Below are 18,029 nucleotides of genomic sequence, written 5' to 3' on the forward strand. Positions count from 1 at the left end.
GGTGACAGCCGTGAGACGCTTCAGCACGTCTGCACAGTCTGGACCTTTAAGATCGCAACATAAGCACGAGCTATGTAACCACATCACGGAAAATATGACTGGAAAACATGATGGCAGAAAATAAAACTCTGGAACCTTTTTATTGAAATGTTGGAAAAACTGGCATAAATCAGAACATGTTAGTAAAGGTTTGTTTGGCTCCTCAGACATCGACGAGTGCCGGCAGAATCCCTGTGTTAACGGTCGCTGTGACAACACGGCGGGCAGCTACAGGTGCATCTGTCGGCTTGGTTACAGGCTCGTTGGCAACACCTGCACAGGTGAAGGGCCGCCATGGCTCAGCTTAATTCATTTCTATTTTAGAGATGACTTCCAGACAACCTCACACGGTTCAGAAAAGCTGCACTCTCACGTTAAACGTGTGCAGACTGCTCTAAACACTCAGTTTACAGGAGTTTTTTCAACTCGTGGGTTTGTATGATGTCATAGAGAGTCAGTCAGCCAATCAGAAGACAGCTGGCCTTAATCATCTGTCTAAAACTGACTGATAAATCTGCTATAAATGACATCACTGATGTGTGTGTGTCAGATGTGGATGAGTGTGCCGACCCTCTGCAATGTCCGGGTCAGGAGTGTGTGAACGCTCCGGGCTCGTACCGCTGTGTTTCCTGCCCGCCGGGACACGGACTGCTCAACAACGTCTGCAGAGGTAAACAAATATGTTATAATATATTAATAATTATTTTCATTTAAATAGTTCAATGAAAACATCTAGTTGATTTTTTTCATTAGAAAATACAATTTTACAATTAGCAGTATAGTTGAAAAATATCAGAAAAGAATTCTTAGTAAACTCTATAAAAACGTCTCTCAGCTGCTGTTTCATTCAGACGCTGTCGTCCTGCCGTTCAACTATTATGGTTATAAACTATTACAAAGCCTTTAAGCATTAATATTCATATTTTCCCAAACTGAATAGATATTAGTAAATATGTTACTTATATTCATATAAAAGTCAAAATGTGAAAAGATAAATATAGAATAAAATCTAAATTAAATAAAGTATCAGTAAAATAATAGTGCATCAGAATGTTTTTGTTTTGTGTGATAGATGCTGCTGAGCTCTAATAAAAATAAAAAAGATTTGAAAATGTTTGTAAACTATGAAAGTATCCCAAAAATTTAAAAACAATACTAACATGTAATTAAGAAGGTAGAGCGGTCGCCCCATGATCAGAAGGTCGTGGGTTCAAATCCACCGAATGGCTATCCTGAGGTACCCCTGAGCGAGGTACACACTGCTCCCGGGCGCTGGGCGAATGGGTTAAATGCAGGACTACAGACGACGCCCACGTGTTTAAAAAACAGCATATTTGAACATTGTTTCTCTGTTTGTAATTGTTTTGTTCTTTTTTATTAACTCATTCACTGCCATTGACGTCTATAGCCGTCAATGGCAGTGAATGAGTTAATGGGTTTAACTCATTCACTGCCAATGGCTGGCAGTGAATGAGTTAAAAAATGGATCCTGAACTGTCAGTGACTGAAAAACCAAAAACCTTTCCTTCCTCCTGAAACTCGCTGACGTTCCCGTTTGTTTACGTTTCCTCTTTCTCGCTGTGCCTTCAGACGTCGACGAGTGTCGTCAGAATCCCTGCTCCAACGGCCGCTGTGAAAACACGCCGGGGAGCTTCCACTGTGTCTGTCACCATGGTTACAAGCCCCAGAACAACACCTGCACAGGTACACATCACAGATAGTTAGTGATGTAAATGTTAGTTTGTTTGTATGACGTCACTCTGTGTGTGTGTGTGTGTGTGTGTGTGTGTGTGTGTGTGTGTGTGTGTGTGTGTGTGTGTGCAGACGTGGATGAGTGTGCAGAGCCATCTCAGTGTCCTGGGCAGATGTGTGTGAACTCTGTGGGCTCGTACAGATGTGTTTCCTGCAGAGCAGGATTCAGACTGACCGACAGACAGTGCACAGGTACACACACACACACTCGTTTTCATATCGTAGTGAGGACATCTCCTTGCCGTGCTTTCCCTAACCCTCAGCCTAACCTGACTGTAACCCTGACACTAAAACCACAATTAGATTCTTAAAAGTGTCGTAAAATTCGTGGGGACTTTGTCCCTGTAAGGGCTGTTGGTCCCCACAAGTATAGTTTCTGTCCTCACAAAGATGTCTAAACACACACACACACACACACACACACACACACACACACACACACACACACACTCTGTGTGCAGATATAAACGAGTGTGAGGACGGCGACTCCTGTCCCGGTCAGCGGTGCGTGAACACTGAAGGCTCCTACAGGTGTGTGGACTGTCGGCAGGGATACCACAGCGTGGATGGAGTGTGTACAGGTACACACACACACACACACACACACACACACACACACACACACAGGAGCTGAGCCTGTTTAGAAATCAACATTATGTTTAGACTCATCACCGTTTCATCATCCGTCCATCCTCAGCTTGCAGTGGCAGAAGGCGGAGCCTCTGAGCAAATCAGTTAGGAAAGGCCGATCAATTTTCAATTCAATTCAATTCAATCCAGTTTTATTTACACAGCGCCAAATCACAACAACAGTCGCCTCAAGGTGCTTTATATTGTACAGTAGATCGTACAATGATACATACAGAGAAAAACCCAACAATCACATGACCCCCTGTGAGCAGCAGCGATCAATGATGATGTCACTCTCTGTGCAGACATAGACGAGTGTGCGAGCGGCAGGGTGTGTGAGGCAGAACGGGTCTGTGTGAACACCGTCGGCTCGTTCAGGTGCGACTGTGCGCCCGGGTATCGAACCTCCAGCCTGGGAAGGCAGTGCAGAGGTGAGGTCGCTCTCTGCTAGTTAAATATAACTTTACCAGATGTGGGTGGTGATGAGGCGCCCTCGTACAGAACGGTGCGTTAAACAGATCATTTTAATGTGTGTGTGTGTGTGTGTCCTCAGACATTAACGAGTGTTTGGAGGGAGATTTCTGTTTCTCCAGAGGAGAGTGTGTGAACACGCCTGGATCCTACACGTGTGTGTGCTCGCAGGGATTCACGCTGACTGAGAACCGGACGGCCTGCCTCGGTGAGTCCCGCCGATCAAACGGGGAACGTTTATCAGGACGCTTCTTTGGGTTTGTGCGCACGTCCGTATTCAGATGTTTAAGTATTTCATTTAATACCACAGCAGCCTCATGACCGTCGCAGGAAAGCAGGACTGATGTCGGAGCTGTTGTGTCGGATATATTACAGTCAGGTCCAAAAATCTTTTACACCTGTGCAGTCAGCGATGGCCTGCAGAGCCCGCAGACATCACTGCATGCTGCGTGAGATGCTCCGCAGGCCTTCGGCTGCTGCCTGTTTGTGGCTCTTCAGTTTTGTCTTCTCGTGTCTTTGTGCAGACGTGGACGAGTGTGTTAAGGCGGGGGTGTGTTCGGACGGTCGCTGTGTGAACACCGAAGGCTCGTTCCAGTGCGACTGTCAAATTGGCTTCACCACCAACCCCGAGGGGACTGCCTGCCTTGGTATGCACACACACACACAAGTGTGACACCTTCAGCCCAGTTTAAGTAGGCCTGACCTGTTAATTAGGTCATGACCCTGCAGCCTGTGTCCATCTCCTCGTGGCTGCCAGTACCATCCAAAAAATAGACGAACAGATAAACTGATAAATGAATCGTGACAAATAGAAGAAGAATATTAAAATAAGTATTTTGACTTCCTGTCAGCCAAAGAAAGAAATTAAAATAGGACCGATGTATTCAAAGCCTTCATGAGGTGCATCATGTAGTGGTTCAAAGCTCTTCTCCATACAGTCTCTGTAATCTGACCAGCAAAATAAAATATCTTATAAACGTACAACGTGCTGCACATACTTGCTCATATATATTAACTGGACCCAGTACTGAACCCTGAGGTGCTCCATAGGAAGTGTTGGCCTCATGTGAATCAAAGTTTATATTACTGATGTTTAAGGCCAATCCAAAGCTGTGAACCTTGACGTCTAACGACCTCTGTCTGTCTGTCTCTTTCAGATGTTGATGAATGCGTCTTGTCCGGTGGTTCTATTTGCGGGTCACAGCGATGTGAGAACACCATTGGTTCCTACAGCTGCCTCACTAACTGTGAGCCAGGCTACCAGGTGAACCACGCTGGGATCTGTGAAGGTGAGTCTGAGCACATGTTACCGACGCTTCAGCATCCACTTAGAACAAACGAGGGAGGCCTCATCTCTGCTTAGGCCAGACGAGCCGTAGAAAATGGATGAACGGATGGACTTGACTTCCTTCTCGTTTCTTCTTTCAATCAGATATTAATGAATGTGGCAACACGACAGTGTGCGGCGCAAACGCCTACTGTCAGAATCTGTTTGGAACTTACCGCTGCATTTGTGACCAAGGCTTCACCTCCTCCGCCGATGGAAAGACCTGTGTGGGTACGTGTTAGAGCACAAGTGTGAGGATTCAAGGCTTTTGGGTTCTTGGGTCTAAAAAAAACCAAAAAGACATTTTAAGACTTTGGATCCTACAAATGTTTTTTTCAGCATCACATGTTTGACCCTCTAAAGCCTAACCTGTCGCTAGATTCAGATGGGTGTTTTCAACATCTGTAACTCCTGAACCATTTGCTCAATTGAAAGAATTCCAACGGTTCCTGAAAGCAGCGACGCTGCGCTTTTCAATGATATTAGGGTCATTACGGTGATCCCAGGCACAGAGTCACAGCAGCCCCGCAAAGACAAGCATTTTATCGGGCATTTGGCTTCTTTTAACTGAGTTTCATTATTGTTTGTTTTTGCTGTTAACTTTCTTGTTTTGTGTTATTTCCCAAAATTTGGACGTGTGCCTGAGATTATTGTTTTTTTAATGGGTTAATCTACAAAACAATCTAAACAAGGTTTATGTGAATGAAATGAAATGCGTTTGTGTATGTGTCTTTCAGATGTGAATGAGTGTGTGTCTCTGCCGGGTGTGTGTGGCTCAGCTCGTTGTGAGAACGTGGAGGGGTCCTTCATGTGTGAATGTGACCAGGCAGGTCACAGCTACGACACGGCGGCCAGACGGTGCGTCCACGCTGCAGCTCTAGGTAAACACATATGAGACTACATGGCTGCTGTGTAGCTGCTGCTGCTCACACGAGCCACAACCCAACTCCATCCCAGCCCCATGCCGTTAATAAGATTTTCATCTCTGTTGTTGCTGATGTTGCTGGTGTGGGGGCCTCTTCCATTGCTGAAGATGGAATAATGATCCTTGGACTTTCTTTTCCCCAACTGCCAACAAAAGCTGCAATTCCTCTAATAGCCACTTGAGGTTGTAGTGAGTCAGTCTCCTTGTTAAAGCATCCAGCTTTAAAACAGAAATTAACAAAAGTTACCCCTTCTTAACAACAGTATGAGAGGGGAATGATTTTTAGAACTGAGCTGACTAATTTTATTAAGGCTTAAAGTTGGCCTTGTTTGACTGACAGGTGGATGGTCACACAGGCAGCTGTAGCTGCTAGCTGTCTGCTAGGTTTCACCTCAGCTAGCTAGCATGCCTGAACTGAACCTCTCCTCTGTGTTTGCGCTGTTTGAGCTTTTTTAATGCAATTATTGGATCAATAAAAAGGCTACTGTGAGGTTATTGTACTAAAGAGGTCTGAGCTCTAGTTCTGCTCAGTGAAATTCTTGGGTCTGTGTCCTGGAGCATGCTAACCAAGCTTGATAGCATTAGCTGATATCTTGGGTCACTTCTGGCTACACGAAAAACTGTATTTTGAAATAACCGGTGATGGTCGCCAAAGATGACCTCGCAGAACAAAAGCTAAAACATGCCAAACACCCAAACCTGTTTGGTAGATGCTAATTTAACTTTCATATTCTCATTTTTCTTCAGAAACAGACATAGTCCGTGCCCGCCAATCCTCTACCACCACCTCCTCCTCCGCTTTCCACGCCAGCGTGGTGGAGCTGTCTCCGATGCTGCCGCCCCTTCCTCAGGCTCGTCCTGGCGAGCTGAGGGAGTGTTATTACAACCTGGCAGAGCGGGGAACCTGCAGCCTGCTGGCCACCAACACCACCCAGCAGGAGTGCTGCTGCACACTGGGGCAGGGCTGGGGGCTGGGCTGCCAGTACCACCCCTGCCCTACAGCATACACAGGTGGGAAAGCTTGTGTGTATAGTGAATGCAGGCCACCTATCAACCTATCAGGACTTCAGAGCTGCGCTTTGGTTAATTTTCTGATAAAGTCTTTCTGTGTTGCAGCTGAGTTTCTAACTCTGTGTCCCAGTGGGAATGGATATGTTACAGAAGGACCAGGAGCCTTCAGCTACAGAGGTACAAACACAGACAGACCTCTTTAACCCTGACCCCACTGCATTTCACTTCCTGACTGATGATGTTACTGGGTCGCAGAATGTCCGGTCGGCACAGATACCGTTTCCAGATGTTTTCAGATATTTGCTGTGTTTTCAGAAAGTTGGGAATTAGTAACCCAGAAGGTATAAGAGTGTTTTTAAAACCCTCAGACTCAGAAAGTCTGGACTGTAAAAAACAGGATCAGTAACAATCCGTACGTCACAACGCTGCAGGGAGGTACAGCGGACATGAATGAGAACATCTTTGAGACACGTGTCCTTTTTCGTGCCTTTGTTGCCAGATGTGGATGAGTGTAAGCGTTTCCATCCAGAGGTGTGTAAGAACGGCGTGTGTGTCAACAACATCCCGGGATACAGCTGCTACTGCTCCAGCGGATACGTTTACAACAGCACGCTGCTGGAGTGTGTTGGTACGCCGAACCGAAGCTCAGCAGCTTAATTTGCTCAAACCGATTTGAATTTCTGTGTCAATAAAGTTTTTTCCCTCCTTGTTTGTGTCAGATCATGATGAGTGTGAAGAGGAGAGCTGTGTGGGAGGGATTTGTGTGAACACAGTTGGTTCGTATTACTGCAGCTGTCAGCCTCCTCTGGTCCTCGACGACACCCAACGAAACTGTGTCAACTCCTCCGACCTCAATCAGGGTAAACCTGAGCTTCCTGCTTCTACTTCTCCTCCCTAGAAATAATAGAAATATCCTTTATTGTCCATCATCACGGAAACTCTGGTGTTCCAGCAGCACAGTGACAGGCAGACGCAGCATGCAGACTCACACAAAAGTCGAGAAACTATATGAATAGCTTCCTGCCATCAGTTTTGCTTTGCTTTCTCTGCTCTGGTGTTGACTTCTTCATGCTCTCCAGATGAGAACCTGTCCATATGCTGGCAGCACGTGACGACAGGCCTGGTGTGTCAGAGCGTTCTGATGGGAGCTCATATCACCTTCACAGACTGCTGCTGTCTGTATGGGCAGGGCTGGGGGTTCAGCTGCGCCCTCTGTCCTGCCCCCGACACAGGTAAACAAAAGAACCACTGGAAACTATAAAAACATCTGGTGTCTCCTCAGGAAGGCTGTTAGGAAGACGTCGAGAGGTTTTATTGTTTTTATACCTCCAGAAATCATCAAAAGCTCCAAAGCCGTGTGTATTCAGTGTTGTAGATTTTGAAGCCATTACCCCGACGTGGTGACATTTACAGGAGAAGAATTTTAAGTTGTTAAACTGGAATTTGAATTGGGAAGCCTTCCTGCTGTCACCCTCTGTGGAAGCCCAAAGATGTATTTTAGTATTTAGTATTTATTTATTTATTGTCATTGTCAAGAACAATGAAATTGTGTTTGGGGCTTCCATACAACCCCAAAAAAAGAAGAAAATAATAAATACCCCTTAAAACCCAAGTGTACATATTTAACCCAGTGTGACTCCAATGCAATAAGACAATCCTTAGCAATAATGTTCGTAGAAATTCAGACAAAGACCTGAGAAACATGACAAAATACAACAATGCAACCCATTCAATATTATTGTACTGTGAGATATGATATCAGATATGATAGTTATCTATTTAAGAAAGAGGGGGGGGGGGCAGGAGGGGGAAGAGAATAAAGATATGATGCACCAATGCAGACCAGTTCATTGCTATTAAGAAGTTGGATATGGTTATTGTCCGTGAGAGGGGGGCAGAGAGTTCAGGAGCCTCACAGCCTGTGGATACAGGCTGTTGGCCAGTCTGGATGTTCTGGCCTGTATAGACCTGTACCTTCTCCCTGAGGGCAGCAGATGGAAAAGGTGGCGCGCAGGGTGATGTTGGTCCCGCAGGATACTGTGCACCCTCCTCAGACAGCGAGTGGGGAAGATATTACTGATCTCTGGCAGACTTGTTCCAATAATTCTGCCAGCTTCTTTCACCACCCGCTGGAGTGCTTGCTGATCGGCCTTGGTGCAGCTGGGGAACCACACTAGAAATCCATACGTCAGAACGCTGCTGATGGCACAGTTGTAGAAGTTCAACATCAGAGATCTGGGAATGTGTGCGCTCCGCAGTCTCCTCAGGTAGTAGAGGCGCTGTTGGGCCTTCCGTACAACTGAGGTGATATGGTTGCCCCAGGACAGGTCCTCGGTCACAGTTACCCCCAAGAATTTAAAACTGCTCACCCTCTCCACCGCCTCACTGCCAATGAAGAGAGGCAGATGGTTGTTATGGCCCCTCTTCCGGAAATCTACAATGATCTCCTTGGTCTTTTTGGTGTTTAAGACCAAGTTATTGTCGTGGCACCATGACTCTAGTTGTTGCACCTCTGTCCTATAGTTTGTCTCATCATTGTTGGATATAAGTCCGAGCACTGTAGTGTCATCTGCAAACTTAACAATGAGATTGGACGCGCAGGAGGAAATACAGTCATGGGTGAAGAGAGTGTATAGCAGAGGGCTCAGAACACACCCCTGAGGGGCACCGGTGTTGACCACAAGGGTGGAAGAGGTGTTCTTACCCACTCTGACACTCTGTCTACGGTTAGTGAGGAAGTCCACAGTCCAGTTGCACAGAGAGGAGTTAAGTCCCAGTTGGTGGAGTTTGGGACGGAGTTTGTATGGCCGGATGGTATTAAAAGCCGAGCTGTAGTCTACAAAGAGGAGCCGTGCATAGGTGTTCCTGTGTTCCAAGTGCTTCAGTAATGTGTGCAGCACTGTGGCGATCGCATCCTCGGTTGACCGGTTCTCCCTGTATGCAAACTGGTGCGAGTCCAGGGATGGTGGAAAAGCAGCTCTGATGTGTTTAATGACCAGTCTCTCCAGGCATTTGGCGGGAATGGGGGTGAGTGCCACAGGTCTGAAATCGTTCAGACATGTGACATTTGAGTGTTTTGGGATGGGAACGATGGTTGCTGCTTTGAAACAGGATGGTACCAGTGAACAGGACAACGAGGTGTTATATATAGAGGTGAAGACGTCCGCCAGGTCCGCAGCACAGTCTTTTAGCACCCGGCCCAGCACTCCATCCGGCCCGGCCGCCTTCCTGGTGTTAATGCTCCGGAACACACGCCTCAGCTCATGAGTGCTCAGGACCGGAGCAGGGTCGGTTGAGGGGAGAGGGGACAGGACAGGGTCGGTGTTCTCCCTATCAAAACGGGCATAAAAGAGATTTAGATCCTCAGCCAGAGTAGAACTGTCGGCTGAGGGTGATGGTGTTCTTCTTTTGTAGTCCGTGATAGCCCTGATGCCCTCCCAGACCTGCCTTGGGTTTGTGTTGTTCTCAAACCTGGCCTCGATACGCCTCCTGTGCTGCTGCTTGGCAGTCTTGATGCCTCTTCTCAGGTTGGCCCTGGCAGCACTGTATGCCTCCTGGTCCCCGGATTTGAAAGCGTTGTTCCTTCAATGTAGAGGTCACAGCTGTAGTTTAAACATCCTAAATATCATCAGTTGGTATGATGACCTTGTAGCATATTTAACAGATTAACTGGCATTCGTCTCTCCACAGAGGGGTATGCCAGTATGTGCAGTTCGTTCCCTCCTCCGCCTCTTTTCCCGGCGACTTATCCGGACTCTGAAACGGAAGCAGGTCGAAGACGAGGGAGTGGTACAGAAAACTGTTCACATTTCTCAGTTTTATTTTGAGTTTGAATCTAAAGTCGAGTTTAATTTGACTTTCTCGTTCCTCCTCATGAACTCAGCTTCTCCAAACCTGCCTCCTTATGGACTCGACTACTTCCCTGTGATTCCCGGCAGAGACTACGGTCACTCCGACTATGATGATTACTCTCCAGCAGAGGGCAGCAGGTCAGGCTTCAGAGGGAGCCTGCCAGATGAAACGTATCGTAGGCCTGAGTACAGGTGAGACCAAACTCATGGCTGTCGCTGTTCTAATAATCATCAGGTTACGTTAACAGATGTTTGTGTGTCACAGCACTGGTTACTACTCCGAGGGAGACTACGGGCCTCCTGACAGCTCCCAGTCCAGACCGCCTCCCTTCCGCATTCCTCCGGACCCACGAGCTGACATTGGGCTTGGAGTCGTGCCTCATCCACCATCCAGGCCCGACAGTCCTCCTCTCAGCCTGGCCCCGCTGCCTGGAGGGCGCTACGAGGAGACAGAGGAGGAAGGGGAGGACAGGGCGTGGAGGCCGGGGCCGCCCTTCCCTTCTTTCACCGACAGGAGCGGAGGAGGAGGGGTACCGAGGAGGCTGTATGAGAGTGAGTCCAGAAACAAAACTTTTATTTAAAATGCAAAGAAAAATATAAAAACGTGTGAACATAAAGCGCTGCTTCAGTGCTGAGGCCAAAGGTCGAGGTGGACCGGGTCAGGCCAGGTGAGCAGCAGGTGAACTAGCTGAAACTACCAACACAGTGAAGCCTGCTTTCTCCTTCTCTCATCTCTCAGGGCGTTACGAGTCATACGCCAGCCTGAGCACAGCTGAGGATTGTGGGATCCTGCACGGCTGTGAGAACGGCAGGTGCATTCGTGTTGCAGAGGGTTACACCTGCGACTGTTACCAAGGATACGAGCTGGACATGACCACTATGACCTGCATAGGTAAGGCTGCAGAGGAGAGCACAGATCGCTATGAGACAGCAAAGAAGAAGATAAACTGTTAAAGCCTCAATCACAGACGCCCAGAGACCCGATTCACATTTCCCCCTAGCAACCAGCAGTTGCCAGGCAGTCGTCCTTTGCTGTGTGACCAGGGCTTGATGAATCACATTTATATGTTAGATTTCCAGTACTGAATTACTGATTGTGTGTGTGTGTGTTTGCAGATGTAAATGAGTGTGAGGACAGCGTCAGGATTGAGTACCCGTGCGTGAACGCTCGCTGCGTGAACACCGACGGCTCGTACCGCTGCGTCTGCAGGAGAGGATACGTCATGTCTCGCAGACCGAACCACTGCGTGGCTGCTTAGAACAGAGTGCGCTGGACTGGGATCTGTAGGCCAGCGCAGACTGGCTCAGGCTTTTTTATTCTCCAGATTAGATAAACTAGACTTGACCAGGCGAGAATAGACTGGACACTAAAAGACTCTAGATTGCACTAAACTGGGCAAAGCTAGACTGGGTTAGCCTGAACAACACCGGGCGACGTCTGATTAGAGAGCAACTCATCATCCTGGTTTAGCCTGAACACACTTCACTAATGCCTCCACAATCCAGACCTGAATACACCCTCCATTTGTTCACCTCACCTGTGTTGCAGGTGGATTGTGTTTGTTTTTCTTTAACTGGGCAGGTAGTTATCAGACACGTGGTAGTTTGGTTGGACCTGAGTGGTGATAAAAGCAACGATAAATCAGTGTGTCTGTTAGAGCCCAGTGTGGTTGCTGTAAAACACCTGGTTGCCTCAAATTGTGTGTAATTCAGTCAGAGTTCATACATAAACATAAACCTGAGCAGATCAACGTGTCATTGTCTCAAACCCCCGTAGGAAGCCAGGACTATCCTTGGATGGTCCCATGGATGAGTATTCTTATTATACTGCAGTATTTACTCCATTTGGACACGCATCTGTTTCATCACCTTGTGTGTGTGGAGTGCACAGGACACGGAAAATTCAGTGACACATAGCAAGCAAATATCACCTAATATTATAATAACTTTATAAAGCCTAAAAACACAAGGGCGAAAAATGTTTCAGGTTTAGAAACTCTGTTTTAGGGAACAAAAGGTTTGGCCTAAAAGGGACCCATCATCATCATCATCATCATTATTGTTATTATCACTTTCATCTACATTTTTATTCCTGGACTCCACTAGAGTAGCTTTACATGACACACAGTGGCACATTAATCTTCCTCTAATCGGCACGAGCCGATTTTGTTTCTGTCTCTTTAAGGCCCCCCTCCCTATGAGCCCACATTCTTCTGATTGGCCAGCTTCTGGAAGCCTGTTGGGAAGCAGCTCCCAGTGATTCTGGCTTGTACTTCCTTTATTCTGTTAGCTGACTCACTGTCGAAGCTTTTGTTTCCCTCTAACTCGTCACAGGAAACACAATTCGTCTTCTTTAATATTCAGATGTTTGTAGCTGATGTATGACTCGGTGGTGCAGTCCACTCCACAGTCCTCTAAAGAGTGTGGGAGTTGAATGTTCCAATCAGACTAAAGAGTTTATTAAAGTTTGTAAAGTTAACGACTCGTACCTCCTTGAAGCGTTGTGCCCAGTCTGACCCAGTCTAGCCCTGTTTGACCCCGTTTCATTTAAAGCACTACACAAGGAACCAAGCTGCACCCAAAGCCCACCAATACACTCACTGGTCACTTTATTAGGTACACCTCTGCGGTAACAGGTTGGACGCCCTTTTTCCTGTTTTAATTCTTCATGTCTCAACATTCCTGTAAGATTTTGGTTCATATTAACCTGACATCATCATGACATCATCCCAAAGCTGCTGCAGATTTGTCATCTGCATCCATGATGAGAATCTCCCGTTCCACCACATCACAAAGGTGATCCACTGGAATGAGATTTTGGGCTGAAACATTGGTTTCCCTCAATATTTGAGTACAGTGAACTCATCATCATGTTCAAGAAACCAGGCTGAGATAATCTGAGCTTTGTGACACGGTGTGTTATCCTGCTAAAAGCAGCCATCAGAAGATGGGTTGGACATGGTCAGCAACAACACTTAGGTAGGCTGTGGGGTTTAAACGATGCCACCACACCAGCAGCTTCAGAGGTGCTCTTCTTTATGCACGGCACTGTAACAAGCAGCTGTTTGAGTTATCGTTGCCTTCATGTCATCTTCCTCTGACCTCAACAAGTCATTTTCTCCCAGAGAACTGCTGCTCACTGGGTATTTCCTCTTTTTCCGACTGTTCCCTTTAAACACAGAGATGGTTGGTGGGAAAATCCCAGTTACAGCAGTTTCTGAAACACTCAGACCAACAACAACACATCACCTGTCTTACCCATTCTGATGCACAGTTTGAAACTCAGCAGGTCTCCTCGACCACATCTTTGCACACTGGGTTAAGCCGTGTGATTGGCTGATAAGACATTTGAGCTAACAAGCAGTTAAACAGGTGTACCTAATAAAGTGAGAGATGAATGTAGGTTTTCCATGACACACTGTCAGGATGTGGTCATGTACAGCAAAACAAAAGGACTGAAGTTGTCCTGCAGGTGAAGAAATGCTTTATGTATGTTTGCTTTGTTTAACCAGCAGATTTGTGAAGTTCAGATAAGTCTTTACAGACGTAATCGTCAGCTTTATTTATACAGCTAGCTCTGGTGTGCTACAGTAAAAGAAATTAAAGTAGAACGATGTGTTCAATTAAACTGAGATTAAAAAGGAGTCAATGTATTTTACATATGCATTCATAAAATGACCAGCCTCAGTTCTTACTTACAGTTCTTACTCTTATTAGCATGAGCCTAAATGCGTGTTAGTGCGCAAAGTTAAAGCTAGTACACTCACTATGTGCTACAGTCAAAGCTAGCGTAACCTAAAGTTATGCTAATTAAAGACTTTAAATGTTAGCTATCAAGCACTAGCTAATATTTTGTTCTAAAAGTTACTGCAATATTTAAATTAATATTCAACACACCTAGTAAGCTTACTAATGAGCTATTAGCTTGAAAAATATTAATACATGTGTGCTCATTAGCTATTAGCACACTACTGAATGAAGAAGCAGGGAGTTTTAGTTTGACGCACTGTTCTACTTCAAAATAATTTTCTGTGTAGTCGCAAAAATACTGACGCAACAGTTTTAGAAGACTGCATTTAATTCTTTTAACTGAATATTTGTTTATTTTCTGGCCATGTTTGCTAGCTAGTGATCTGTTAGCTGCAGGATAATAGGCTAGTTTTTTTTTCTCTACTAGATATCCGGTTGTTCAGTGATGACGCGACGAATCCTACTTCCGGGTCTAAAGTAGTCTGCGTTTAATATGGCTTTTGTGTTGTTAACATGTTTAATGTTATGTATTTTCTTCTATTTGATCTCAAAAAGCTCCTAAAACAGTCAGTGATCACTGTTGACCTCCCTCGGCTTTTATTACCGCTAATCATTTATTTAAGCTCAGTTTTTAAAACCTTAGGATGTAACTACAGCCCAGCCCATGCAGCAGTATATGAATGACTAACCTCATATGTGGATGGATTATCTCAGTTGTTCTCCTGGCTGAAGTTTGGTCCTTTTACAGCATCCTGCCATGCGATTACATTTGTTCCTGACCACCGAGAACACTCACGTTAACTTTTATCGAGTGGAAAAAAAAGTTAGCTTGTTTATATTAAGCTAACATAGCTGTGTCGCTAGCGGTCATGTAGCACATCATTATATACCAGGTAGCTCAACTTCAGTAACCCTACAAACGTCACTGCTGTTTAGTTTTCTGTCTTCATTTATGCTGGAAGTGATAAGAAAGCTGTACGTTTTAATTTGTTTCCAAAACCCCGCAGTCAGGACATGCTATATTGTATTTAGATAGAAGCTAGCGAGCTAACTCCCTGCTAACTTCTAACTCCGTTAAATGTCATAAATTCAGTTTTCATGGATGCCTGGATGTTAAACTCAATTGTTACACCTGGTAGAGCAGAACGCTGATCATTTTATTAAAGATGAAAGACTTTAGACAGTTTTTAACTCTCAGTAATGCCACAGTGATCGTTTGATATATGGACCTGCAGCGGAGTTTAGACCCAGACACGGCTAGTGACGTCAGACTGAACAATCGGATTGATTATTGAAATACCATGACAACGGGTTCACAGTCCCCTAGTTTGTGCCTTTTAATTGTTGATTTATAGTTTATAGCAACATTTATTAACTTTTGATATGTTAGATGAGATTGAAAAAAACTAACTTGGAACAGAATTTTTTTTTTATTTACCAAAGTACTAACATACTGAGTCAGAATTCCCAGAGTTCATTTACTATATTAACCAAAGTAAATATTCTGTCAGCCTTTTAGCAGTGAGTGGACTGTTAACTGTTAGCTCAAGAGCTAATTTATAAGCTAAGCTTCCCAACAGTTTCACAAATGATATTGTTTTGAAATTCAGATATGTACAAAATGTCACAGAAAATCTCCTTTGTGAACAGACATTCCTAACTTTATATATTAGGACAGTTATATGTTCTTTAGTACGGAAGAGGAATAGGGCCACTGTTTAAAAAAAAAAAAAAATGGGCATGTCTTTTTTTTTTCTTTTCTAGAATTCTGAGAAAAAAACTTTTTCATCCGAATAATCTTTAAACTTTAATCTCTTTAAACTTTAACCTCTTTAATCACTTTAATTCTGAGATTAAGTCAGAATTCTGACAAAAAAGAAGTTTTTTCTCAGTTTTTTTCCTCAGATTTCTAGAAAAGAAAAAAACAGGACGTGCTCGTTTTTTTCCCAGTGTCCCTAATCCTCTTCCGCACATTTCAGACTGTGCATTAAAATATTGGCTTTAATCTGAGCAGGTTTATATCACTGTAAAATTATCTGCTACCTTTTTCTAACTTTTAGATTTCAGTGATCATCTGATTCACAGTCTGATTCTATTTATTTGTCTTCATGTCATCAAATCTCAGGTGCGGTTCCGAACACGTCACATCTGATCGACGCAAATTAGGGTTTTTTTTGTGACAGCGTGATTTTCAAATTGATTTGAATTGGAATTATGTTTTGATAACCTAGAAAGTGACGTTTACAGGCATGTGAAACATTATAGTTAAACCAAACTGTGTCTTTTTAAAAAATGTATTTGTGTGTAAAAATAATACAAAAATCTAGAAACGGTGGTTTCGTGTGATGTTCTGCCTCTAGCCTCGAGTAAACACCTGCCTGCTAATACAGAGTCTCACTAAACTTAACGCACATTAATATCAGCAGATACATTTCAATTTGCCGAGAACTGCTGAGAACGTGGCCAGACTTTAGCTTGAACCTGTTTGTGGGAATACTAGCTGTTTTGCTGACATGTCTGTACTTTTGTGTTTTCCAGAACATGAATAGAAACTTTATGCAGTTTCCACTCCTGAATATACTGGAAGCTGTGCTCACTCATATTGTGTATATAATAATTCACCTGCTCATTGAATAATCTTTATTTTGACCATAATATTTCTGGCCTGTAAGAGAACGTGTTGATTGTGTTTTATTAACCTCTCGATGCAGTTAACGTGTTGAAGCGTAGCATGATGAACTTCCTGTTTCCTGTCTCCAAGTATACCATGCACTGTTCCACGTTTATGCTCACGTGGCACGTTTTGTACATTTTGGTCTCTGATGTTTGTTCACTTGTTAACTTTGCTAATGATTCACACTTTTATCACTGTTTGTATGACATGAAACGAAAATATATTTGCACATGTTTATTGAAACCTGCATCCGTGGTTTTGTTTCCCTTCTTTATAATCTGTAGGACAGGAAGAGCAGCTGGGAGCAAAGGTCGTGTAGCCCCTGACCGGTCACTACGGAGATATAAGCATTTTACACTGGCTGGTTTTTTGCACTTATAAACACTGCAGTATGTTAGCGGGTCACAAATACGCAACAGTGGTGAATCCTTCCAACAGAGAAAAGGAAACGCGTACCGTGAGCTGTATGTGAGGCTGGACATGAAGAAACCTCTATCAGCTGACTAATCAGAGATGGAGCTGGACAGGATGTGCAGCAGGTTAGCGTGATTAGTGTCAGGCAGAGAGGATGTTGGAGCGTGAGGAGATACTGATTTAGAGGGCTTCTCTGTACTTTAGACAGAGAACTCCAGCTTAACTCAGGGATTCCAGCTCAAATTTCCGACCCAGGATTTCCAACTTCATGGAGCGCATGTAACTTCCTGCTTCTGTCCTTGCTGCACTCTGCAGGCTGTTTGAACATCTTCAGTTGTCAGCCTCGCATTGCACACAAACACATGTCAAACAGTGTGTGTGTATTTGATGTCCTCTCGGTGACAGTGGTCATCTGTAAGGAGGATTACGTCTTAAATGTAATGGCATTCTTGTAGACTGAACTCTGATAGGTTGTTAATAAGAGGAGCGGAACCAGCAGCAGTCACTGCTCTGACTGGTCTGCTGCTGGTATCAGTGTCCTCCTCTGCGTTACGTCCTGAGCTCTTTGTTTACACTGTCCACTGTTGGGAAGCTGCATTAGCGTGTTGCTAACAGTTAACCATTGTTGCGGAGTCACCTCAGGTGATGCTCGTGTGCTGGCCGGCTTTAATCCTCCACCTGGCTCCATAACCTTAATGCCTGCACTGTGCGTGTAGATCCAGGCCTGTAAGCCACTTTGTATTATAGGCCAATCTGTCCACACACACTCTCACCTGCAGGCAGTATTAATGGAATTACAGAGGTCCACCCAATACGAGGCTGAAGCCGTGAGCCAGCGGAATATCAGCTTTCAGCCGCAGATCCTCCAGCGCTGGTTACACACCACAGCAGATATCCTGGTTCAGCACACGCTCAGTTAAGCGCACACAGCCTGCAGTTAAAAGAAAGTGGAGAATAAAAGCTTCAACTTCTTTAATTCAAGGTTCAACGTAAATAATTTAACACAATATCAAAGATTTTACAGAAAATCAACGCAGAAGAATCAAGACCACAAAAATCTGAGAAACACAGAAAATCTCACACACGTCCACCTGCAGCTCCAACGCCGTCCTGTAGACGGTATAAAAGATGGACGCCATCGCCATGACGTCACCTGCTCGTTTCTGAACGAGGTTCAAAAGCTTG

The 18,029-nt window shown here is 44.8% G+C and overlaps 1 protein-coding gene across 1 annotated transcript in view; it reads left to right on the forward strand.

The window, feature by feature from the left end:
- Nucleotides 1-16,673, forward strand: part of ltbp4 (latent transforming growth factor beta binding protein 4) — a 61,078-nt gene extending 44,405 nt beyond the window's left edge. The window contains exons 18-38 of the mRNA XM_086262528.1: nt 207-320; nt 590-709; nt 1,630-1,743; nt 1,864-1,983; nt 2,253-2,372; nt 2,727-2,852; nt 2,975-3,100; nt 3,417-3,539; nt 4,050-4,181; nt 4,325-4,450; nt 4,957-5,100; nt 5,892-6,155; nt 6,261-6,332; nt 6,655-6,783; nt 6,875-7,015; nt 7,235-7,387; nt 9,846-9,944; nt 10,039-10,198; nt 10,272-10,558; nt 10,746-10,898; nt 11,123-16,673. Of these exons, the coding sequence (XP_086118654.1) occupies nt 207-320; nt 590-709; nt 1,630-1,743; nt 1,864-1,983; nt 2,253-2,372; nt 2,727-2,852; nt 2,975-3,100; nt 3,417-3,539; nt 4,050-4,181; nt 4,325-4,450; nt 4,957-5,100; nt 5,892-6,155; nt 6,261-6,332; nt 6,655-6,783; nt 6,875-7,015; nt 7,235-7,387; nt 9,846-9,944; nt 10,039-10,198; nt 10,272-10,558; nt 10,746-10,898; nt 11,123-11,265 (2,966 nt within the window). The 3' untranslated portion in view covers nt 11,266-16,673. The remainder of the gene's footprint in view (nt 1-206; nt 321-589; nt 710-1,629; nt 1,744-1,863; nt 1,984-2,252; nt 2,373-2,726; nt 2,853-2,974; nt 3,101-3,416; nt 3,540-4,049; nt 4,182-4,324; nt 4,451-4,956; nt 5,101-5,891; nt 6,156-6,260; nt 6,333-6,654; nt 6,784-6,874; nt 7,016-7,234; nt 7,388-9,845; nt 9,945-10,038; nt 10,199-10,271; nt 10,559-10,745; nt 10,899-11,122) is intronic.
- Nucleotides 16,674-18,029: the final 1,356 nt, after the last annotated feature.

This window comes from Aulonocara sp. 'chitande type north' Nkhata Bay, linkage group LG14, assembly GCF_057382095.1.
Source record: "Aulonocara sp. 'chitande type north' Nkhata Bay isolate Kocher_YH1m ecotype deep benthic linkage group LG14, A_spYH_male_GT1.1, whole genome shotgun sequence".
Taxonomy (NCBI): Eukaryota; Metazoa; Chordata; class Actinopteri; order Cichliformes; family Cichlidae; genus Aulonocara; species Aulonocara sp. 'chitande type north' Nkhata Bay.